Source organism: Mus pahari, chromosome 17 (genome assembly GCF_900095145.1).
Source record: "Mus pahari chromosome 17, PAHARI_EIJ_v1.1, whole genome shotgun sequence".
In the NCBI taxonomy this organism is placed as follows: Eukaryota; Metazoa; Chordata; class Mammalia; order Rodentia; family Muridae; genus Mus; species Mus pahari.
In genome coordinates, this window is record NC_034606.1 from 40,603,254 (window position 1) to 40,628,443 (window position 25,190).

Sequence of the window (25,190 nt, forward strand, 5' to 3'; positions counted from 1 at the left end):
CACATCTGACACCCATGGTGAACTCGAAAAGTTCTCACGCCTCCCCCGCAGCCCCACATTGTCACCCTGTCCATCTTAGCTCTCACCCCACCTTCCTTAACTGTCCCCCTCCCAAGCTCCCAGCCCTAAGCAGGCCTTCTTAGAGCATCCCCAGGTGTCTCAGCATACACACCCACGACCCTGAACTCCTGACCATACCCCTATCTGTCCGGTGTCCCAGTGCCTAGTTTGGAGCTTACTCCCTACCAAGACCATGTCCCACCTCCAACACCCAGGCTCAGACCCGGGCACAAGACTCAGAAGTGACTTTATTTCTCTGTAGTTAATGCCCCTCAGGCCAGGCTGTTGGGCTGTCCCTGGCTTGACCTCCCTCCCCTTGGAGACCTGGAGGGTCTCAGTCCCTTGCCCTCCCCCTCCCCCCTACCCCAGCTTCCTGCCAGGATATCTGGACTCCTGGAGACATTCAGCTGCTTGGGATATGGAGCTGGTGGAGAAACGGAGAAGACTCACTCACATCTAGGGAGGTTGAGAGCCTCAGACCTTGATGCCAAGCCCTTGCTGTCCCAACCCCAGCCAAGCCAGGCTGGGGAGGGGCAGCAACAGGCTTAGGGGACAAGCTCCAAAGCCCAGCAGGAGGGAGGGAGGGGGTCTTAGGGCCCAGCCCAGAGGAGAGCAGGCCCCAGGCTGAGCAGGAGTCCCCCAGCCAGGGCCCAGGGGCTGCGTCCCACGACCGATGCCCCGTTGCACAAATCTTTCTCGCAGCAGTCCACGTCGACTTTTAAGATCCCAGAGTTAATGAACCCCATCAGATAGTCTGAGAAAAAGTGCCGCTTAACGAAGTCGCAGGAGGAAGCACACATCTTGTTCACAGAATGATCCTTCCTGCCTGGGGGGAAAGAAGGAAGGCATGGGGGCTAAAGTCCACTTCCATCTGAGCTCTGTCTCTTTCCTAGAACCCAGGGCCCTCCTGATCAGTTTAAGACGTGGAGCCAGGGAGGGACAAGCCAGTGTTGTCTTGCCTCAAAGTCGTGATCTTGTCCCAGGGAAGAGGAACTCAGAGGGCACCTCTGACCTCTTCCCTAGATCTAGCTTTCAGTAGCCCCGCCCCCTCACCCGGTCCAGGCTTACTGCTGCTGGGGTCGGTGATCCGCACGCTGGCACAAACGGTATCGGTGGGCTGGCACTGCTTCGGGGCGCAATGGCTGGAATTGGCCAGGGTGCAGTCCTGGCACCACAGGCCATGGGCTAGGCAGGGCATGAGAGAGGGATGACCAGGGGAACCCGGGTCTGGATAGCCAGACCCTACACCCCCTCTTCCCCAACCTGCTGCAGCTATCACGGCAGAACCATGCTCACAGAAGAGTTCACTCCCACAAGACCCGAGTGGGCCTCCAGGTTGACCCTGTCGCTGTACCTACACATCCTGCCTCCTCCATCCCCTTATTCCTACACACAGCACCCCCAAAGATAGGTAGGATCCAAGACAGGAAAGGTCCACCTGACTTAATAGGAAGCTCAGTGGACCTCTGAGAATGAGGGACATCTGCGCAGTTCTAGAAGCAAGGAAAGGCGCTGGATGCCCTCGAGTGTGGGGAGAGCCTCTGGTGGCTGGAGCTGAGATCTAAGAGTGGTGACCCCTCCCCGCGGGCCCCCGACTCACCCGGTGAGGGGCAGAGAAGCAAGGCCAGCAGCGCCAGACTGAGGCTCTTCATGGCTGCAGGCAGCATGCTCCGATAGGGCCTGAAAGAGGCGCGGGGGCTGCAGGCGGGGGTCCTCTGGGGCGCAGGCCTGGAGGGGAATAGCCTCGGTCAGAGAACCCAACCCCAAACACCCTTCCCTTTTCTGGCTTGAGGATGTAACCATCCCCCAGGAATCAAAAGCGCGCGGGGCGTGTGGGGGGGGGGAGTCCAGGAGCTCGAAATGCCCCACCCCCAACCCATCACCAGGAGCATCCACCATCTCTGCCTCCCCTCCAGGGAGAAGAGGTCTGCCCTCTCCGGTGAGGTGGCCACCCGAGGTCCCCGCAGCCTTCGCCTTGCACCTGAGTGGGGAGGTTGTCTTCTCTCCCCAAGGAGCTGTAGGTGCGTCCGGACAGGAAAAGCGGGAGGAGGGAGCGCACCTTACCTGCCGGCGGGGGAGGGGTGCGCGCCGCGTCCCCGTCCTCGTCCCCACCCCTGGGCTGGGGGGCCGGGAACCCCGCGCCGAGTCCCCTCCCCTGGTCCCCGCGCGCGCGCCTCGGCGCTCACCGCGAATCGGGGCGTGGAGTGCGGGCCTCGGGGTGGGGGGCGCACTCACATCCCTGGGGTGTCCGCACTCTGGGCTCAGTGGCGGGCACGGCGCGGGGAGCGATGCCCTTCGGTCTCCCTGCGGACCGGAACCGGGGCGCAGCTTCGTCTTTCGGGGAACGCAGCCGCAGACGCGGACCCCGCGCGAGGGGCGGGGCGGAGCCGGGGCGGGTGCCTGGTGCGGCGGGGAGACGCGCGGGGTGGGGGGCGCCCAGGGCTGGAGGCCACGCAGCAGGTCGCCCTACCCGGCCTCGGCGCCCTTCGTCCGCGCGCAACGCCCCTTCTAGGTCTCCCGCTCCCGCTCCCGCCGCAGCAGCCCCCCACCCTTGTCCACCTCCCTACCCGGCGTGGGAGGATCCTCCCACTCTGCTTGGCCGAGGTCCCCTTGCAGATTCTCGGAAGAGCTTTGGCTGCTAAAGGAAGCAAAATGCACAAAGACGCAGCGAAAGAGGGAAGCGGAGAGGTAGGGCTGTGGGGTTCAGACGCCCAGCCTTGGGGCTCCTCCCTCCCCAGCCTCCACCTTGCGTCCGATAGTTTCAGCCAATTCTACTCCTAAGAGTGCCCATGACGACGCCCACCGGCAACTCAACCCTAGGGACTTTTGTTACCAACCACACCCACACACAAAGATGACAATCCTGGCTCCTGTGTAAGGATGGTTGGCCAGGTTCCGTTCACACATTATGCTTCCTCTCCCACCTGCCCTTCAGGCTCTCCTGGGCTTAGGGTGAGCCACAGCTACCTTCACTCCCTTTTCACACAGGAGGAAAAGTGTTCGGTGTTCAAAGCTCTAGGCCCTGGGAAAAGCATCGAGCACACCTTGGATTCTGCCCGCCCGCCCCACCCCCACCACAGAACCTCACACCAGACAAATGACTGTCGCTAATACCAGGTCCTTGCTAGATGTGACAACCTCGGCTGTCAATCCGAGCATATAGTCTGTTCTCTTTGATCTAAACAGCACATTATAGGGGCACATTGCTTCGGTATCTCAGTGTTCAGTTACAGGTAAGGTAGCGTTAGAGCCTCCTGCCCAGGGTCACACAAGTCACCAGGTGATCGAACAGCGTGAGCACTTGAGAAGTTCACAAGTGCTGAGGAATAGAGGGACTAGACACTTTGAAGAAGGGATCTAGATGAAGAGAGTGCTGAGGGTAAGAATTAGTTCATACACAATTCTCTGCAAAATAAGTCAATACCATTGTGGAGCCCGGAGCCAGTCTTCCAACAGACTAGGGTGAGAGCAACCATGCCTGAGCTTGCACTCAGGCTGGAAGACTGGGCTATAGTATGGATTCTTGCAGAGCAGAGGCCTGGTGAGGCTTCTAGGTAAGAAGTGTTTTTAGGGGAGCAAATGGTCCTTGGACCCCTGATCATCATGACCGAAGCTTGAAAAGGCCGAGTGGCCTGCCTAGATTTTTCCTCAACACTAACAAACCAAAGAGTCCCGCAGAGATAAGCACCAATAACAAACTTAGATCCTAGAACACAACGCCAATGTGCTTGTTAAGCCACGCTAGAAGAAGGAACACACAACCCCAAGCCAAACTGCAAGTTTACCTGACAGAAAGAAACTTCACTTACATGAAAAAAGACCTACGTGGGCCTTAAAAGGATTCCCAGGAAAAGAAGGCGGTCACTGAAAAAGAAATCTGGGGAAACCAAAGCAACAAACACCCTGCATGTCACATCCTTTTATTTAGATGAAATGCCCAAAATGTAAGAATCCAACAAAGACAGAAAGATTAGCCAAGTTCGAGGGAGGGAGAGGACTGGCTGGCTTGGGACACGACGAATCATCTTGTAGCAATGAAATGCCCTAAAACTAGATTCTGGTGATGGATACACAACTTTATTAATACACTAAAAGTCACTGAAATGTATTCAATAAAGAGTGAGTTTTGTGGTATGTGTTGTATCTTAATAAAGTTGTTTAAAAAAGAAAAACAACAAGTCGGGCGGTGGTGGCTCACGCCTTTAATCCCAGCAATTGGGAGGCAGAAGCGGATTTCTGAGTTCGAGGCCAGCCTGGTCTACAAAGTGAGTTCCAGGACAGCCAGGACTACACANANAAACCCTGTCTNAAAAAAAAAAAAAAAAAAAGGGAGAAGAAAAGAAAAGAAAAGAAAAGAAAGAAAGAAAGAAAGAAAAGAGAAGAAAAACAACTTAGCACAGAGTTTAATTAGCTAGCAAATTAGACGCAGATGAAGAGGGAATTTATGAGCTGGAAGACAAATTTGAAGAAATTATCAAGAAAGGCTGAGGCTATAGTTCAGTGGTAGGACTCCTGCCCACAAATGATCAGGGATGTAACACAAAATAAGAAGTTTAAAAGCAGAAAGAACCACAAAAGATTGTGAGCAGAGAGCTAAGAAAGGTCTAATTGAAATCCCAATGATGGTGTTTAGAGACAGTCTACTTAAAATAAGTCAGAACTGGTAAAAGGTAAGTGTTGGTAGAGATTCTGATGTATAGTAAGCAAAATAACAAATGATGATTTACCTAAGCACAACATAGCAAAATTGCAGCCCACCAAAGACAGGAAAACCTAGAAAATGGAGAAGATAATTCTAAAGAATCTGGTGGCAGAGCAATCAAAACCAAAGAGGGTGAAATAGTATCTTTGCAGTGCTCAAGAAAATAATGCCTAACTCAGAATTTTATGCACTGTTGTCTAAAATTAAAAGTAAAACAAATTTTCAGAAAAACAAAAGTCTAGAAAACAACTTAGTAGCAAGAAAACAAACAGCCTGATTCAAAATCAACAAAGGATCTAACTAAATATGTCTCAAAAGAAGGCATACAGGTAGTTACGGGTTTGCAGAAGAATACTAAATATTACTGGTTACCAAGGATATGCTAATTCAGACCACAATGAAATGTAACGTGACATCAATTAGGAGGATGATTCCAAAAAAAGATGAAATACCATAGTGCTGGCCAGGATGTTAAGGACGGGAATGTGTGCATGATCTCATTTGAAGAGCAGAGAAAGAGTAATAAAGCCCAGGAGCTGGGCACCAAGAGACACAATTTCCCTTAGACAGAGGGTAAGTCATTAAGGTCTGGAGCACACCTTTAATCCCAGCACTCGGGAGGCAGAGGCAGGCAGGTTTCTGAGTTCGAGGCCAGCCTGGTCTACAGAGTGAGTTCCAGAACAGTCAGGGCTACACAGAGAAACCCTGTCTCGAAAAACCAAAAAAAAAAAAAAAAAAGATCTGTTACACAGCCCAGAGCCATAGTTAATGCAATGTATTTTTTTTAATTACTAAGATAAAGTAGTTTAAATGTCTTCATTGAAAACCCAAGAGGTTGAAAAGCTGATCAGTTTCATTTAATTATTCTACAATGTATTGTGTATCTAAAGCCTCCCTGGTACCCCTAAAACACACACAACTATAATTAATCAATGGAACTATTTCTTTTGGTTTTATTTTCTTGTGACAGGGTCCTACCTGGGTAGCCCAAGCTGGCCTCTAACCCGCTACCCTTCTGCCTCAGCTTCTGCAGTGCTGAGGGTCCAGGTGTATACCACGGCACTGGCTATGTTTGGTTACAAAGGTTACCACCCAAGTGCCAGTGCCCAGGCATTGGCACTATTGGGATCTTTCTGGAAACTTTAGAAGTTGGGGATGGAGAAATGAGGACTGGTGACAGATCCTGCCAAGTTATACCTGGCCCTTCCTTTCCCTATGCTTCCTGTCTGTCAAGAAGTTAGAACAACCTCTAACAAATGCTCCTTCCATGATGTCCTGCCCAAAGCCTGGTGACAAGCAACTTGAACTATCCAACTCAGAGACAGTGAGCCATAGCCTGTCTCCCCTTCTTTAAGCTGTCTATGGAGATATTTTATGTCAGAGCAATAAGAAAGCTAGTATACTGACTCAAGGTTTTTGATTGATTATTCTGTATTTGTTTGGGGGTGGGGTGGGGTATTGTTTTTAAAGATAAGGTTTCATGTAACTCAGTCTGGCCTTGAACTTGCTATATAGCTCAGACTGGCCTTGAATTTCTTATCCCCCGATCTCTACCTTCCAAATGCTAGGATTACAAGCAGAACACACCACAACTGGAATGCTGTTTTATAGCTTGAACAAATTTATGTTTTCAGATAAAATTCAGAGAGTTTTACCACTATCCACTCTTCCCTAAATAAACATTTAAAGATGCTTCAAGAAGGAGGAGAGTGATGAAGGGAGGCCCGGATACAGGAGTGAGCAGAAAACTGGCTTACAAGAAGGGAAATCTAAGTCACCGTATGCCAACAAAGGCATCTGCCATGAGGCTTCCAGATAGCTGGAGGCCCATGCAGCAGCATTGCCAGTCAGGAGGATGCTCTAGGATAGGGGATCCAAAACCCCTGCATTGCTAAGAAGCAGCTAAGTGATAAACTTTAGACTCCTTTAGATGCTCAAGATGCAGAGGAAGGTTTCCAGGGCAACCAGCAGCAGCTCTCAATGAAGGGACCACATGTGGAGCAGGTAACACATACAAAGACTGGAAGTGGGAAGACACCAAGGATTCAGGGCAGGAAGGAAGGCAGGGTGGGGTGGGGTGGGGTGGGGGGTTGGGGTGGGGTGGGCAGACAGAGAACCTGGAAATCAATCTACAGGGAGATGAGACAGGGACAGACCAAATATCAGAACCCTCCTGGGAACTGTCGTGTACCACCTTAGCTGTGAGAAAATCCCTGTTGGAGAGTGTGTAACTAATGTTATGTGGCATTTGGCTGGCCCATGGTACTCAGATGGCAGATCAAACATGATTCTGGATGTTTCTATGAGGGCGTTTTTGTATGAGATTAACATTGAGTCAGCAACAGGGAGAAAAAGTGTCTCTTTTCTCTTTTTCCCTTTATTCCTAGGGCCTCACTATGTTGCCCAGGTTAGTCTCAAGTCTATGTAGTCCAGGCTAGTCTCAAGTCACTATATAACCCAGATGAGTGCCCCAGGACTCAGCCAAGTTAACACTTATTACACTTTGTTTGTTTGTTTATTTGTTTGTTTGTTTGTTTGTTTGTTATTGAGGGGGTATTGTGATCCTCCCTTCTCCCTGAGGCTGCTGGCCACCAGTCAACGAAGGGAGGGAGTCAAAGAACAGGGTTCGGAGTATGACGGAGTAACTACCAAGATCAGTTTCAGAGAGGTAAATAGAGGGTTTAATCGGGGTAAATCAAGGGTTGTGTCGTTTTGGGGGGAAGGAGCTAGGTATTTCTAGGCAGGTGGATTCCTAGGTAGGTGAGTACGTATGATTGGCTAGAGCTTCGGGTACCGGATAATGGCCTCGTTTACATGGAGAAGCATTCCAGGAATCCCAGGGCTTGCTGGACAGGTCCTCATCGGGAGAAAGGAAGCTGAACCCCCAAATCTCACCAAGGCTACATGACTTTCCAAAGGGAGAAGGTGGAGGAGTTCAGGCTCCCCAGACCAGGTCAGAGAGGGAGAAGACCTCCTGGTAAAGGGATTCTTACCAGTTTGTGCCAAGCACCAGAGAGCTATCCAGACAATGGTAGACTGTGCCCTTCATTAGCAGGGTTTCTCCACAGGGTATCATGGCTGTGGTTATGTGGTGTGACATTCTGACAGGGGAGATATGAATAAATATCTACTCAGCCCAGATAGAGAACCCACAAAAGACCAAAGTAAGGACCACTGTACTGGCTGGTTTTGTGTGTCAACTTGACACAAGCTGGAGTTATCATAGAGAAAGGAGCTTCCCTTGAGGAAATGCCTCCATGAGACCAAGCTATAAGGCATTTTCTCACTGGGCAGTGGTGGCACACACTTTTAATCCCAGCACTTGGGAGGCAGAGGCAGGCAGATCTCTGAGTTCAAGGCCAGCCTGATCTACAGAGTGAGTTTCAAGACAGCTAGGACTACACAGAGAAACCCTGTCTCGAAAAAAACAACAAACAAACACAAAAAGAAAACAGACAAGGCATTTTCTCAATTAGTAATCAAGGGGGGAAGGGTCCAACCCACTGTGGGTGGTGCCATCCCTGGGCTGGTGGGCCTGGGTTCTATAAGAAAGCAAGCTGAGCAAGCCAGGGGAAGCAAGTCAGTAAGCAGCATCCCTCCATGGCCTCTGCATCAGCTCCTGCCTCCAAGTTCTTGCCCTGTGTGAGTTCCCTTCCTGACTTCTTTTGGTGATGAACAGCAGTGTGAATATGCAAGCTGAATAAACCATTTCCTCTCAAACTTGCTTCTTGGTCGTGATGTTTTATGCAGGAATACAAAACCCTGACGAAGACAACCACTGAAGTCCAACTTGCTGAACAAATGCATTTTACTCGTTTTAGGGTTACTTGGAGAAATGTGGACACCCCTTACAGGATAGAAAAGACTCAAAGACAGCTATACCACCAAAAGCCCATCCTAACATAGTCTATGAAGTCAGGAGACCGGAGGCCAAGAGCACACTGCAAAGCCTTCAGGCACATCCACAGGTTGCAGATCTTCCAGGCAGATCAGCTGATCTCTGTCTCTTCCAGGTGGCTTGTTTGGTCTGAGAGTGGATCTCAGTAGTCCACACTGCTTATATCCACTTACTACATCGGGTCCTAGTGAGTCTGGTTGGTTTCAGGGACTTCCTGAACCCTTCATATAACCAGACTTTGGCTATTTTTTGGGTTCCTTTCTGTAACATCCTTCTCCATCCCTATTGCACCCTTCCAACCCTCAACACTAGACAGAAGCAAAAGAAGGCTAGAGGGGAAATGGGGGTCGATATACTCAGACTACTTTCTGCTGTATCAAGGTGTATCAAGTTTCCTTGGGGCAGTTTTGATCTTTGCCATTAGGATATCCAATTTCTCCCTCCTTCTCCTCCTTCTCCTCCTTCTCCTCATCTCTTTGTGCACAATCACTTGACAAACTACAACAGCAACCAGCAGCATCAGCAGAAAGAGTAGCAGCAGCTACAGTCCCTCTCTGGGCTCTAGCTTTCAAGAGTCCCCAGAATTTCAAACGCCACACACTTAGAGAAACTATCTACAGTTGGCAAGCTCACGCCCTTGCTGGAGCATGAGGCAAATCATAGCCAGCTGCTGTGACTATGCAGCCCCATATCCCACACCTGGGATTAAAATAAAAACCTAATCCTACACACACACACACACACACACACACACACACACACACACACCAATATGGGTGTGTGTGTTTAAAGAAATCAAAATCCTCACTACATCTTATTTATTTATATTGGGTATTTCCTGAACTTAAAGAGCTTCCCTACAGGACAGACCATTTCACCTCCCTTTACAACATCCTGAGACCTGTGTCTTAACCAGCTTTCCTCCAAGATGGAGGTTTATCTAGGAGAAAATTGCTACACAACAGAGCAGAGGGCAAAGGTTAAAAGATAACTTATAGAAGTCAGTTCTCCCCTTCCATCATGTGGGTCCTAGAGATTGAATTTTAGGCTTAGCAGCAAGAACCTTTACTCACTGGCCCATCACACTAGCCCACAGACTAACATTTAAATGGTTAAGTCTTAATTAAGTACTCCAAAGTGTGGGTGGGCCACATCTAATCAGCTGAAGGTCTAAATAGAAGGGAAACCTGAGGCTGTCTGAGCAAGAGGGAATCCTGCCAGTCCTGGCTTTGGGCATGGTTGCCTGTGGACTCTGGGCTGATGGCCCACATGCAGGGCTTAGAACTGTCATTCCCACAATCATATGAACCTTAAAATAACTTTGCATACTTACACATTGATTTGCTCTCTGGAAAACCCTGAATAGTGTGGGACACTGGTGATGGAGGGTCACTAGAGTCCTCCGTAGTCTATTCTGGTCTTCCCTGGTCACAAAAAGCAACAGGCAGGGATGGGATTGCTGAGGATGAGGTATGAGAGCCCTCAGGAAGTGTAGTCTCACCCTTACCGCCTTTCATCATCTGATTCCCACCCTAAGCCAGCACAAGGACAGCCAAAGACTGGTGCCATGTCTGTGGGGCTCCTGTGCTGGGGAAGAAGACAAACTGGGGCAGCCAAGCCATCAGGAAGGTGGTTCTTTGCTGTGGTGTGCATGACAGAAAAGAACACCTGGGAGGTGGCTAAGAGTGTGGGCAGGATCTCCCTGAGGTGAAACAGAAGATAGGAGAATCAGGGGTTGGCTCAGGCTGTACATGGCGGAAAGTCACAAAGACCATTGGATGGGTTGAGGCAGGGCAACTAGATATGGCCATTCATCTTTAACCATATGTGACTCATCTATTTCTTATTTCATGCTACCCCTTCATGAGGCAGAGGGACAGGACTGTTAAAAGGCTGGCTTCTGCCTCCTTTATCAGTTGACTCTGGAGCTCCATACAGGCATGGTGTGGTTGAGAGGGATCCATGATGGTATGGGGACTTTCCTGACCACAGCATGCCCACCCCCAGGATGGAAACCTCTGCCAAGTTTCTCTTCACTACCTGTGAGCCCAAGGTGAGTCTGGCCCCAATCTTAATCTCTAGGAGTGGTGGTGAAATGGGCTTGCAGGCCAGCTTCCCCAGACACCACCCTCAGACATACTCAGCCTGGGAGCTCCCTCACCCCTCCCCTAAAGCTAAATGAACTTGCTTTTTTCTTTTTTTTACAAAGACAGCACAAAAACTGTGGCTTCTGTCTTGGTTCCCCCTCAGCACTTCCATGGCCCTGATCCTGGCATAGCCACTGGCCACATCATGAAGTAGCTCTAGTGACAAGAGCTGAGCCTACCGATCCCCCATGAGTGAGTTTGGGAATGGATCCTGCCTGGTCAAGCTTTCAGATGGACCAGAAGCCCCAGACTGATTTGAGATCCAAAGCCCCTGCAAAGCACCTGGATTCCTGCTATCAGCACCAAGAGAAAATGAATTTGTTGTTTTAAGCCCTTACATTTGAAGGCAGTCTGCCTGCCACACCGGAAAACACGGGTGGGTAAGGCCTGGCTTATGCAGAGCTGGGGTGGGGGCAGCGCACTGGAGGAGGCTAGGATGGAGAAAGAATAATGCTTGAGGAGGGGAAGGCTGGCCCCTCGGGAGCACGGAAAATGGAGAGTCTGAGACCTGCTCTCCCCAGGCTGGACTTGGTTGCCAGGGAGACGAGATTCCCAACCTGGTTTCCAGGCTACTCTGACTTCTTCCTGAAGCTTTCAGTCTGTTGGTTTTCCCTATCAGGATTTTTGCAGGCAAGAACAATGGTAGCCATGATTAGCAGAAGAAAGGGCCTTTAAAAATGAAATGCCAAGATGTGACCCAGACCCACTAGCCTGGGCAGCCCACCCCCTCAGGGTGGCTTTGACTGACCTAGTCTGGCTCATATTGCTGTTCCTAGGACCATGGGGTAGCAAGGACCCTAGTGGGTCTTGACCCTGCCTGGGACATCCTGATAAGTACCATGCAAAGGATTATGTGTTCATAGTCCAGAGTTTGTTTATCTTTGGTGTGTGTGTGTGTGTGTGTGTGTGTGTGTGTGTGTGTGTTCATATTGGGGTGCATGTGTATGTGTACATGTTTGTGGAGGTCAGCAGTCAACCTGGGTGTGATTCATCAGAAACTGCCCATCTTGAGCTAGGCATGGAGGGAAACACCTTTAATCTCAGCACTCAGGAGGCAGAAGCAGGCAGATCTCTGTGAGGTCCAGGCCAGCTGGGTCTGCATAGTGAGTTCCAAGCCAGACAAAGTGTGTGTGGAGGAGGGGAGTGATTGAGTGAGAGAGAATGAGTGAGAGTGAGTGGGAAAGAGTGTGTGAGGGAGAGACAGAGAGACCAGAGAGAGACAGAGACCAGAGAGAGAGAGAGACAGAGACCAGACACACACACACACACACACACACACACACACACACAGCGAGACAGAGCACACTGATTTTTTGAGACAAATTCTCACTCTCTGAAGTTCATCACATAGGCTGGCCTGGTAGCCAGTTGGTCTCAGGGATCCTTGTCTCTGCCTCCCCTGTGCTGGATCACAAGTGCACCCACAGAGGTTAGAAGAGGACATCAGATTCCCTGAGACTGGAGTTAGAGATGATTGTAAGGCACCATGTGGGTGCCAAGAATCAAACCCTGGTTCCCTACAAATCAACAAATGCTCTCAACCGTTCAGTTGTCTCAACGAACTTCAGATTCCTGGACCTCTTTTTTTATAACAAGGACTGGAGTTGCCGCTCAGCACTAATGTCAGAACCAGGGACAGCGCCAGCGTCCTGGTCTGTAGGCCATCAGCTGCCCAGGGCTCAGGAGTCCCAGAGCTAGAGAGAAGAGGTCAGATGACAGGGATGAGGGGTGAAGGGCCAGCTGAGGCATGCTGCTTTGGCCAGGGCTGCCAGGATCCCTCCAAACAGTTAGAGACTATGCTTGGCTCACAGAAGATAGCCCTATTGCAGTGACGCACACCCAGGGCATGAGGAAACACACAGTAAGGATGCCATGTGACCCATGAGCCAAGCCTAGAATGGTGAGGAAGATTCTCTAGACACTTAGAGTGTGGTCCTTCTGACACCTTTGACTACTTGGAAGACTAAGGCAAGAGGATTGTCATATTGTTAAGGTTAGCCTGGGCTACATATTGAGTTCCAGGCTAGCCTGGCCTACATAGTGAATTCCAAGCCAGAGGAGTTGGCAAAGGGAGACCTTACCTCAAAAATCAAAGAAACCCAGAAGTCTTCTAGCCTCAGGGTGGCTAATTATTCACAAGACCCTGGCTCCAGTCCAGAATATCACAACCTACGCTCTACCTTCCGATGGTAGAGATGAGAATCAATCACCTCTGGTAGGTTAAGCACCTAATATGTGGTGACCTCTCACACTGGCCACTCCAAGCTGTCCAGGTGTCTCTCTGGTTCAGCAAACAGGCTGGCCTAGTAGGCAGTGAGCAGCAGGCATCCTCCTTTTCCACCTCCACTGTGCTAGGATTTCAAGTGTGCCCATGGCCTGTGGAGTCTCTTCAGGTTGAACTATCCATCCTCCAACCTAAGTATTTCGTTACGGAAGACTTAATGCCCAGAAAGAGATGGAAGAATTGAACAACCGGCACCCACGTGCCCAGTAACGCATGCTCTGTTTGCCTGCCAAGTGTCTCTTGTCCCTCCAATCCTCTCTCCCATCTTGCTTTCTTGACAGGCTTCAAAAGAAGCTGTAGACATCTGCATAGTCCCCCTGAGACCTCAGCAGGAATGCCATTGGCTGCTCAACAGTGCTTTGTTGTATCAGAGGTAAAAATATTGCTCAGTGAAATGGGTAAGCCTCGGGTGAAGCATTTCGCAGCAAGTTCTATCAATGGCATGGCATCCAAAGCCCTCTCCCAATCAGACATTGCCATCACACACACACACACACACACACACACACACACACACACACACAATCACATGCACACGTGCTCATACACACATGCACACACACAAACACACACACTACATGCACATACACATCACACACCACACATACACATCACACACACACACACATGCACACACACACATACCCCACAGACACATCACACACACACACACACACACACACACACACACACACACTCACACCAAATCTCCTCCTTCCCATTCACAGTTCTCTTTCTTTCCCAAGGCAACCATCAGGAAATCTGAAAGAGCTGTCCCTGGCCAGAATGGAATCTATGGTGCCTGAGTTCTCTTTCTTTTGCTGTGCTAAAACACTGGCCAAAACCAATTTCAGGGGGACAGGGTTTGTTATAACTTCTAGGGCACAGTTCAACATGGAGGGAAGCCAGGCAGAAACTAGAGGCAAGAAGCAGGAGACAGGAAGTAAAGCAGAGGCCATGGAGCCATTGGCTTGCTCCCACAACTTGCTCCACCTGCTTTCTTCCGTTAACCAGGATAATCTGCCTCAAGGACAATACCCCCAGTGGGCTGGACCCTCCCACAGCAAAGAAAATGTCCCAACAGACATGCTTATGAGCAAATTTAATGGAGGCATTTTCTCAGTTGAGATCCCTTTTCCTCAGGTTGCCCTGGCTTGTTTGTTTAGTTTGAAAAAAAAAGAAAAAAGGAAAAAGAATAGAAAAGAAAAAAGAGAAAGAAAAGAAAAAAACCTAACTAGCACACATGGCGTGTTTCTTTGTGTCATTTCTTGTCATGTGTCACTACAGGCTAGCAATTTGTCCTTTGCCATGCTGAGAAACACTCTCTCAGATCAATATCCAAGAGTAGGCTGTTCGGCGCTGGCCAAAGCGTGGACATGAACGTCCCATGTTTTCTGGTCAATATCTGGGTATGGGTTGTTAGATCTGAAGGTCAAGTGAAGTTCTAAGCAATTACTGGGTTTTCAGTGTGGTGTGTGTGTGTGTGTGTGTGTGTGTGTGTGTGTGTGTGTGTGTGTGTGTGTTGTATACTACAAACACATGGGTGTGTGTTGCTGACACAGGCACTTTCTGTAGTATTGATCAGTTCTGGGAACTCCCTCATGGTTCCCTCTGTTTCCTGCCCTGGAGTCTTATATTTTCCTGCAACTCTCACCTCTTCGAGAGCATCTGAAACTCACACTGGGGGTGCTAGGTGCCACATGCCCTTGTACCAAGTCAGATTCCAAGAAAAGACAGGGCTAGGGAGGTGGCTCAGAAGGTAGTGTTTGTCACACAAGAGTGAGGATCTGAGTTTGGATTCCCCAAAGCCCAAATCCAGCTGAGCACAGTGGTGCTGTAATCTCGGTGTCCGGTGTTCCAACAGGAGCTGGGAGATGGGGGCAGGGAGATCCCCAGGAGCACACAATCCCGGCTTGTGTGGTAGTGAGCAGAGACAAACAAAGTAGAAAGCAAGGACAGACTCTTGATCTCCACATACATGTTGTGGCAAATGTGTGCCTAAACACACACACACACACACACACACACACACACGTAAAAACTGTTCAAAGATGTGCTCATGTGGAGGTTGCATAGTGAGAGGAAGCAAGGCAGGCAGACACCACACTGCCATGAACGAATCCTATCCCAGGAACACCCACCCACTCCCCAGACAGCACCCATCCACTCCTCTCGAGAGTGAGTCCAAAGACCATTCATGAGGCACCTCCTCTTAAAGGTCCTACCCCTCAAAGCACCAGACTTAAACACCAGGAATGTCATGAAGCAGGCACCATCTAATAAAAGGAGAAACGACCAAACGGGAACAAACCATTCCCAGAAACACTCACTCGCCGTCCCTTCTTCAAATTCAAGGTTTCAACGTTTTTTATTCATCTCTATTCATCATCTTTTTAACTCAAGTCTCTCTCCTTTAAACGCTGGGAGGAAGGCATCGTTCTTAACATTCATGTGTTTGCTTGCTTTGATGCTTCAATATCACACTGCTGTTATTACAAACAAGAAGGCTGAGGCTTGATGCTAGCGTCTCTTTGCAGGTCATCCTGTCCTCATGGCGTCACACAAGCTGGGCCTTCAGAGAGCAACATTCTAAGGCCACTGCTTTTTTCCATTTTATCCTTTCTCTGAAGTTCCTACCAACTCAACACACAGCTAGGGGAGGGGTAATTTTGTTTCCTTCCCATTTCTAAGGTTTCTGTTGTTGCTGTTTTGAGAGGTGTGTGTGTGTGTGTGTGTGTGTGTGTGTGTGTCTGTGTCTGTGTGTGTGTGCAAGTGTGTGCATGTGCACACATGCAAGCTGAAACAAGGTCTCATGTAATGTAGCTCAGGCTAACTCAGAACTCCTGATTCTCTTGTCAGAGCCTTCTGAGAACTGAGATTGCAACATGCACCACTCTGCCCAGCTCAAGGGTTTTTGTTGTTGTTGTTTTTGTTGTTGTTGTTGTTGTTGTTGTTTTTAACCTACCATGTTTAGTATGTGTGTAAAAATATCCACATCATTACAAAGTCAGAAGTCCAGGGCAAGGTGCATTGGCAGAAGCACACCCTGTGGCTTCACCCCTATTGCTCCCTCCTTGTCTCCTCTTCTGGGGTCTCCCCTTCCCCTGGGACGTGTGTCTCCTCTCTATTTTTGCCAACCTGAGAATGGGTGGCTTGTGTTGGCATTCTCTTCTTTACACGTGGCCACCAGCAGCAGCACACTGGCATGTCTGTGTGTCAGCACATCCTGAAGAAGAACCTATGTGCTCTTTTCTTGGGTCATGTGACCCTGGGGGAAGGGTCATGACCCAGTACATCCAGACAGCCATGTAGCAGTGGCCCTTGGGACATTCCCTACCTTAGCTGGCATGTGCATGTGTGACCTTTAGAGTGGGTTCCTGAAGTGGACAGAAAGGTGTTCCATCTGCAGGTATCTGTGGCACTGACAGGATTTGCTCCTCTGTAGGCATGAGTCACCTGAACTCAAAGTGCACCTGCTGGTTGCCCAGAGCTGTCAGGAGGAGATGTCCACCACAGAGATGTCCACATGGTGCAAGTTAGTGGTGTCTCCTGAACGGGAAGATACTGGGTTTTATGGAGTTAGGAGACAATTGCATGGTGCTTTCTTGTAACTGTCCATTTATTATTATTATTATTATTATTATTATTATTATTATTATTATTATTATTTATTATTATTATTATTATTATTATTTCCTGGAGCTTCTCAGTGTTTGGGAAAGTAACCTTAATAACCTTAATTAACCATATAAGTTACACACACACTCACACACACACACACTCACTCACACACTCACACACACTCTCATACACACACTCACATACACTCACATACACACTCTCACACACACACACTCTCACATACACTCACACACACACACACTCACTCACACACTCACACACACTCTCATACACACACTCACATACACTCACATACACACTCTCACACACACACACTCTCTCACATACACTCACACACACACACACTCACTCACACACTCACACACACTCTCATACACACACTCACATACACTCACATACACACTCTCACACACACCTGCTTGTGGACGTTGTACATCGTGGTGCGCACTAGGCTCCGCACCACGATGTACAACGTCCACAAGCAGACTCACTCACACATTCACACACACTGTTTTGTCTTTTATCACTCTCTGCCCCCTTCTCACCTCTTTCACCCCTGTGCTATCCTCCTATTGTTCTTGGTAGAACAGGGTTCATAGCTTCCCTGTCTGCCCCCCTACACCTCAAGACAAAAGACCCCTTTTTTTCTGCAAAGCTGGGTTTTCTGCAAGGGGTGGCAGATGCTTTCAGAAAGGCTCCACCCCCTTGGTGACTTCTTGGATTTTGGGGGGTTTCTTGGTTTGTTGTTGTTGTTTTGTTGTTGTTGTTTCTGCCGATAGGCTGGGACAGGTGCTCTGCAGAGGCTCCTTTCCTGTGAGCAAGGCTGGCTGGCTGGCTGCCAGATGCTGCCCTGGGGCTCACATGTTCCTGTGCCTCCTCCTGCTCATTTCTCCTCGGCTCCTTGAGAGCCAGGGAGTTGGGAGCCTGGGTGGCCTTGGCCTAGGGCGGAAGCTATACTTTCTTCCCAGGTTGACTGACTCTCCATCCCAAAACTCCTGCTTCATCCTTGGGGTTTTATCCTTACATTCTTGGGCCCCTCCAGCCTCTCCAGCCAGTTCCACACAGCTGAGTGCTTGGTACTGCCCAGAAAGACCTGGGGGCTCAATGTCAGGAAAACACAGATAGACATGTTACGTCATGGACCCTTTAGCTGCCCTGCCCCGCGCAGTCTCTCCCTCTGCAGAGTGGATAAGTTAGTGTGAGTGACCTTACAGTTCTCAAGGTACACCTCCTCCAGACTCCTCAGAACCAAGACAGCCTTGAGTTATAGCTAGTCTTCCATCATTGTCTCCCCAGCTAACAGCACATGGGTCATGTGGTGTGGAGCACCCTTCCCCTGGAAATCTAGAAAAGGAAGAAACCCCCTTTTGTTTCCTGGATCTGAAGGAAGCTGAGAGAACTGGAGGGTTTGTCTGTCCCTTCAGGGCCTGACATGCTGCCTAATATTTAACACTAACTCTCCTTGGGTGCTGGGAACTGAAGGGAGCTGAGGCTCTTTGTCAGAAAGCCCTGCTGTTAAGGTCAGGAGTCGGACATTACCAGAAAGCCCTGAGCTCGATACAAAATAGCAGACTTCCTTTTTGTCAGCTTCTTTTTCTTAACCTGAAGGATCCCAGACCCCACGCTTTATGCCTGTGGGATATCAGGTAGCCTTGGTTAGATTACAGGTTCAGCTTCCTTTCTGATAAGCTAACTACTGAGATTCCTGGAATGTCTCCTCATGCTAATGAGGTACCTTAGCACCTTAGCCTTCAGACAATGACCTTTGCCCACCCTTTGCCCACTTCCTCCAAAACTATACAAGCCTTGATTCAGCCCAAGTAAAGATGATTTGTCTCTCGAGAGTGTCCTGGTATATCACTATCACTAATCATACTCATGGGCCATCTGAAGCCCTGTTCATCAACTCTGCTTCCTTCATCCTCCTGGGCCAGTGACCAATGACCCCAGGGAGAAAAGAGACCCTGCCCCCAGCTCCTCCCATCAGGACCACTGTCATCCCCAGCTCCTCCCATCAGGACCACTGTCATCCCCAGCTCCTACCATCAGGATCACTGTCATCCCCTAGCTCCTCCCATAAGGACCACTGTCATCCCTAGCTCCTCCCATCAGGACCACTGTCATCCCCAGTTCCTCCCATCAGAACCACTGTCATGCTCAACTCCTCCCATCAGGACCACTGTCATACCCCTTCTATCCTTCCTTGGGGAACTCCATCTTAGACCGATGGGCTCGTTCTCCTCCTTTAGGCTGGGGTGCTCCTTATTAAACTCTTCCGAAATGTGATTTCATCTTTACTTCCGTTCTATGAACCTTATCTGACCATGTTTGTGTCAGAGTACATTGAATAACAACAAATTCACAAGCTACATCGGGTTTTTTAGTCATTTATTTGTTTGTTGGTTTATTGTATGTGTGCTTATGTGCCCAGGCATGCATGGGTGCCCACACACACACTCTCAGAGAGAGAGGGAAGGAGAGAGGGGGGGAGGGAGGGAGAGGGAAGGAGGGAGGGAAGTTGAGCACATGTACATATCTGCATGCATGTGTTTGCATGAGTTTATGTGTCTATGTGGCTGCAGGAGCCCTCATAGTCTAGGAACGGACATCAGATCCGCTGGAACTAAAGTTACACGCAGTTCTGAGCTGCCTGATGTGGGTGCTGGGAACCAAACCCGGGTCTTCTGCTGAGTCATGTTTTGTTGGCTTCAACTTACCAAGTAGTCTTGACTTCCCTTGGTAGCTGGTTGACACTAACACAGGTTCTTTTGGCCCCGTTGTAATTACTAACTATAATTCTCAGGCCACATGTTACACATCACACAATGAATATACCTCTCCATACATGTATGAATGTCAGTTACAAGATGGTCAGAAAGGATTAATGAGACTGTAAAAGAGTTCAGCGGGTTCTTAAAAAAAGGGGGGCCCAACTGAAGGCTAGCAGAGGTGGGCGGGAAGTGGGGTAGAGAGTAGATGCAGAGGGAAGCTCTGCGGGAACTGGATAACAGACCACGCTGGAGGCCCTGAAGTCAAGCTTTGGGCTCAGAGTTGATCTCTCAGGGGAAGGCACAGCCTAATAAAAACCACTATTTACACCATATGGAGTAGCTCAGGACAAGGCTCAGCCTGAACTCTACACCCAGTGTCCAAGAGAAATTACCTAGACATAATGCCACCAGCTGATGTGCCATCCTGGGCGTCAAGATGCCTCCAACAGGAAGGTGTGGGATGCTGAACAGACAAGGGGTGCCCTAGGAGAACCCTAGCCGGTGTTAAAGGGTCTACGCAGGTTCTCATGTAGCAATATCAGGGTCTGGCAAGACCCTATCCCTCATTGGCCACACACTCTGAGACCCCGTGTCGCCTTAGGCTGGGGCTTGGCCGGCAGAGGAGGGCATCGAGGACTCCCCGGGGAGCAGGAGGCATACCTACTGAGTACCTACTGAGTGCCTACTGAGCTGACACACAGGCAGCCCCAAGCCTAAAGTACTGCTGAACGGCACATGCGGGCTGTCCCTGAAGGGTCTAGACTCAGAAAGCAAAGCTTAGGCTACCTCCAAGCCTTAATAGGGAGCTCCCAACAGTTTCCCAAACAATGGTACCAGATCAACCTTTACTGAAGGAAAACACCCTTCGCCCCCCCAGCCCCAGCGTGGACCCTGCCCACCTTATCTCTTTGTGTCTATAAAAGAGCAGTCTCGTTTTTCTACCAGAACAAGCCCTGTCCCCTGCACCAGGGGAGGAAGAAACTACCCAGGCCTCAACATTCCAGCACAGTCTGAGAAAGTGGACCCCAAGGCTAAGGGTCCCTGTCCCTATCTTGGAAACACAGATTCAGACCAGGGTTCCTTCGCCTAAGCTCCAGGAAAGTGGGAGATACTGGGTCCTAGATCTTTACTGGGGAGTGGCAGGTGAGGGAGTTACACTTGGCTGTGCTGGAAGTGCCAAGCCAATCCACTCCCCAGCTATTGCAGGTTCCCTGTCTCTACTCAGGCAACTGCACCAGCTCCACTATCATGACATCCACCTCAACTGCAACCTTTTCCCCAGGCAAAGAGAGGATCTGGTGGCTGGAATCTCAGGAGACAAGCAGGCAGACCCACTTGACATCCCTGGAACTTGGGCTAATGCGTCAGTGCCTCCTCAGAGCTTGAAAAGCCTCTGGATGCTTCGTGCCACCTTAGCCTCCCAGAGATGAACAAGAACCCTGGCCATTTCCTGAGGCTAAGTTTGCCACCTAGTACAAAAGGATCTGGTTGAAATCTAGGCTTAATCAGTGAGCAGTAACCATATCTAGTGACCAGCAAACTCGTGTGATCTTATTGGTGACCTGTGGAGCCCCTGCCCTGGCAGAGGGAGAGCTCTGTCTGGGATCATCACCAGGTACCTCTCTGGCCTCAGCTGGGGATTCAATGGGTTCCTGATTCTATTGACCCAATGAAGTATGAGAAGCCTTCATGTAGGTCCTCTGGAATCTTTGGAAAGTATGTGCCCCTCCCCCAGAATATACACAAAGAAGTATATCTATCCTTGGCAGCGCCCCCTCCAACACACACATACACACAAACCCTATTCCAGATGGAGCTAACATGACCAGATGTAGAGCAGAGAAATGGGAAGATGCCAAGTTCCTGGTGTCCAATTAATCAACATGCCAAGCCTCTCCCAAGTCTTGAGCTCCTAGGTCTCCAACCAGGGGCCCTGCCTACTACAAGAAACCAGGCTCCGGCTCTCCACACGTACAGCTGCCTCCCACTCGGTTAAATTCTGCAGCTGTCTTCATCTCTGTCTTTTCTCCTGCTTTGGATGACATCGCTCTTTAATTTCCCAAGCCAAATGCACAGCTAACGAATGTCAGCCTTCTTTTCTAACATGCTCTGAAAAGCAAGCAAAGCTCCAGAGGGGCCCAAGAGAAGAGGAAACTCGCAGAGCTGCTTGTCTGGGGCTTTGTATAGGTCTGTGCCTGTCACTGGACAAAGGCTGGGGGGGGAGTTTTATTAAGACTGGGCAATTCTCTGAACAAGAGAAAGCTCCATGGCTGTACTCCTGGCCCAACCACTTAGACGACACTCAGGAGAGAAGCCACATTGTGAAGACCCCTGTTCATCTTTAACTTGCCTTGTTAACTAGTGACCTTGTCTGTCTGATACCATTAGTCTGGGCTATTGTTGCTAATGTGCCCACCTTTCAGGTACTTCTGGTTAGTCCTCTGTAGACCAGGCTGGGCTCTAACTCACAGGGATCTGCCTGCTTCTACCTCCCAAGTGCTGGGATTAAAGGCGTGTGCTACCAAGCCTGGCCAAGGGTCTGCTAATGTCATTAAACTAAGCTTTGTCCTCATGATTACATGACCAGCTTGTGGCTTTACCATGGAGCTAACTGCAACACAGCTACCACCACCAAAATGTAGCTACAATCCTTTGATCACCCATAGCGAACCCCTTGTCTACAGGGTGCTCAGGGGTGGTTTCCTTCCTGAAATAGGCTGCAGCATTTTAGAAGGCAACCTTACTCGCAGTTTAGTGTGTTACAGTCAGCTACATTAGAATCCAGGGGTGCCTCTCAATTACTCCTCAGGGGGGGGGGAGGAGCTTCCGTAGAGCCAGCAACACTGACCTGTGGTTCCTATTATGTCAGCTTAGTTCTCTATCTCACACTCAGCTACCAGCTTCTCCATTCTCAACATCTCCATCTTAGCCCTAACACTGCATCCAATCCTAACCTCTGTTTTAACTGTGACTATCAAACGGAGGCAGTCATAGAATCATATACTGAAAGTCGTATCCCGAAGACCTGATCCCTGAGCCTCAGTGCAGCTGTGTTTGGAAACAGAACTTTAAAGATATGGTATAGGTCTTAATCCAATAAGAAGAGATCAGAACAAATGGACAGACACTCAAGCAGACACACATGCGGGTAGGGTATGGTGAAGACGTGGGGAAAAAAAATCACTTCTACGTACAAGGAGAGAGGAAGCAACCTGACTAATGCCTTTAGGCTCCCAACTAATATCTTAGGCTCCCAACTCCAGAATTCAGAATAAAGCACCAGTCACTTAGGCTACCCAATCCATGACACACACAACAACCCAGAAGAGTAATATGTTGTGGGTAGGTGTCCACCACAGACTCATTACCCATGCCAGGGAAGAAGGGGACCCATGACCCATAGTTGCAGCCTCCCTTGCTAGCAGTGTCAGCACACCTGTGTTGCAGAATTGAAAGCAGCGGCCATGGCAGAGAGCAGGGTGGCAGCGGACTCCATCTGAGCATTCAGGTGCAGCGCCTCATTCAGTGAGGATCATTCCTGGCTGCCCATCATCCTGCCTTCCCTAGAGAAGCCACGGCTGCTCACTGGCCTTCCAGTAAATTCCATTTCTACTCTGGTAAGCTGGGAACCATCCCTGCTGTGGGTAGCTAGGAGCCTGGCAGGCAGACAAGGCACCATAATGGGGATTTGGACTGGCTGAGCTAACAACAGACAAAACACTGCCAGCAGAGATGGAAGAGCCTCTGACAGCCCACATTTCACATGGAACTTAAGAAGAATCCTATGAAAGGTCTCCTGGATCACCTGGCATAAAGTGCCCCAGAAGGCACGGTCTTGGGTGTTAGAGCAAGACCTAAACAAACAGAGAGAGGATGGCTCAGAACTTTCCCCAATCTACCTATAGGATCTTGGTTTTGCTATATGGCTATGCCTGGGCACCAGAGTCCTGGCTGAGTCCTCCTGCAAGGATTTTTAGGTCTGTTGCAAGCCTTCCACCCTCAGGGAGTGCTATCGAATAGGCCACATCCCAGCAGGCCAGCAGGTGGCAGGGCAGTTTTCTGAGTGCTCCAAGTTCCTCCTTGCCCAAGATCCTCACAAGAAGATTCTCCTCCCAGATAGTAATGGTCAGAAACATCCAGGAACACCCCTGACCTTCCCTACCACTACACGCCTCCAACTAACTTTGGACTCCAGACAGATGATGGCATATCAACCTGGAAGTGAAGGTATGCAGGAAAGATTCACAAGATGTAATTTTACATTAGCAAAGCTCCAGTGAGTACATGTGGGAGCGGGAAAGGCTCCGACTGTGTTTGAACAGGTTGTGCTTACCGCTTTGGAGTCTTCCAGACCAGGGTTCTGTGATCTGAGGGGCAGCTGCGGCTGCTGGCTGGACAGTAAAGATCTGCTTCATTGATGGAAACCTAAATTTGACAGTGGTCACAAGCAGTTGAGAGCCTGAAAGTTTCCATTGATAAGGAAATTGGGGACTCCTGGCCGAGGTCTGCAGTTAGGGGCAAGGCCCAGCCACTTCCCCTCCAGCAGACCAATTCATGGATTTGGCGTCAAGGACACAAGAAAGAAACAAAACATACAAGTCTCTGGATCCTCTTGAAAGTCACCAGAAACACACACACATACACACATACATACACACACATACACACACATACATACACACATACACACACACATACACACATACATACACACACATACACACACATACATACACACATACACACACATACACACACATACATACACACACATACACATACACAAATATACATACACACATATACACACATACATACACACACACATACACATACACAAATACACACACACACATACACACATACATACACACATACACACACATACATACACACACACACACACACACACACACTCCTAAGTATATAAAACAGGAACAGTTGCTGGGAAAAGGAGAGTCTCCAACCAGCTGTGCTGTCTGCTAGTCAGACTGAGAGCTTAAAAGATATAGCTTTGAAGCTGGAGAGAAGGCTCAGCGGTTAGGAGCATTGACTGCTCTTCTAGAGGTCCTGAGTTCAATTCCCAGCAACATGGTGGTTCACATCCCTCTGTAATGGGATCCCATGCCCTCTTCTGGTGTGTCTGAAGACAGCTACAGTGTACTTATATGCGTAAAATAAAAATAAAAAAGACACAGCTGTCATGAGTGGGTCTTGGGGAGACACACCTGCCTCTGAGTTACTTATGCTCCTGTACGTAAACCCCTAATCCCACTGATTCACTCCGGTGCATTTGGGTGGAATCATTTCTGGGGTCTGTCAGCAGTGCTCTAGCTAAGGTGATATTTCTTCATATCTTTCCAAGAAAAAAAAAATATCACATAACAAACCTGGCTGTGCTTGCTATTAGCAGCCTTGCTTGGAGCCTGTTGCCATCTGTCAGAGAAATCAAGCAGTGTGCACAAAAAGATGCCTACATCTCTTGGGGAGTTTGGGAGAGACTCCAGGTTCTCAGTGCTTGGCTCTGTTTTTTCTGATTGCCCACAGCGTTCCTGTGTAGGTGAATCAGATAGGGGTGGGGGTGGGGGGCGGTGACAGAGTAGTGGCCTAATTCTGCTCTCTGGCTCCTTTAGCTATGGGATGAATCAATACACCCGAAATTTCCAGGATCCCTCACAAGTCCTTT

General features: G+C 49.4%; 1 protein-coding gene across 5 annotated transcripts; it reads right to left on the reverse strand.

Moving 5' to 3' along the window:
• Window positions 1-284: 284 nt before the first annotated feature.
• On the reverse strand, window positions 285-2,788 carry LOC110334871 (lymphocyte antigen 6H). Of its 5 annotated transcripts, none has more exons than XM_021216870.2 (5): window positions 2,628-2,738; window positions 2,247-2,364; window positions 1,661-1,788; window positions 1,129-1,245; window positions 285-886 (listed from the first exon to the last, which is right to left on the reverse strand). In XM_021216870.2, exons 3-5 carry the CDS (start codon window positions 1,725-1,727, stop codon window positions 651-653), a joined length of 420 nt encoding a protein of 139 aa, XP_021072529.1. In that variant the 5' UTR covers window positions 1,728-1,788; window positions 2,247-2,364; window positions 2,628-2,738; the 3' UTR covers window positions 285-650. The 5 variants fall into 5 exon arrangements, with proteins under 5 accessions (XP_021072529.1, XP_029403980.1, XP_021072528.1 ...); XM_021216869.2 differs by having other exon boundaries at window positions 289-886; window positions 2,296-2,364; window positions 2,628-2,788; XM_029548121.1 differs by having other exon boundaries at window positions 289-886; window positions 2,247-2,460.
• Between the last annotated feature and the right edge of the window lie 22,402 nt (window positions 2,789-25,190).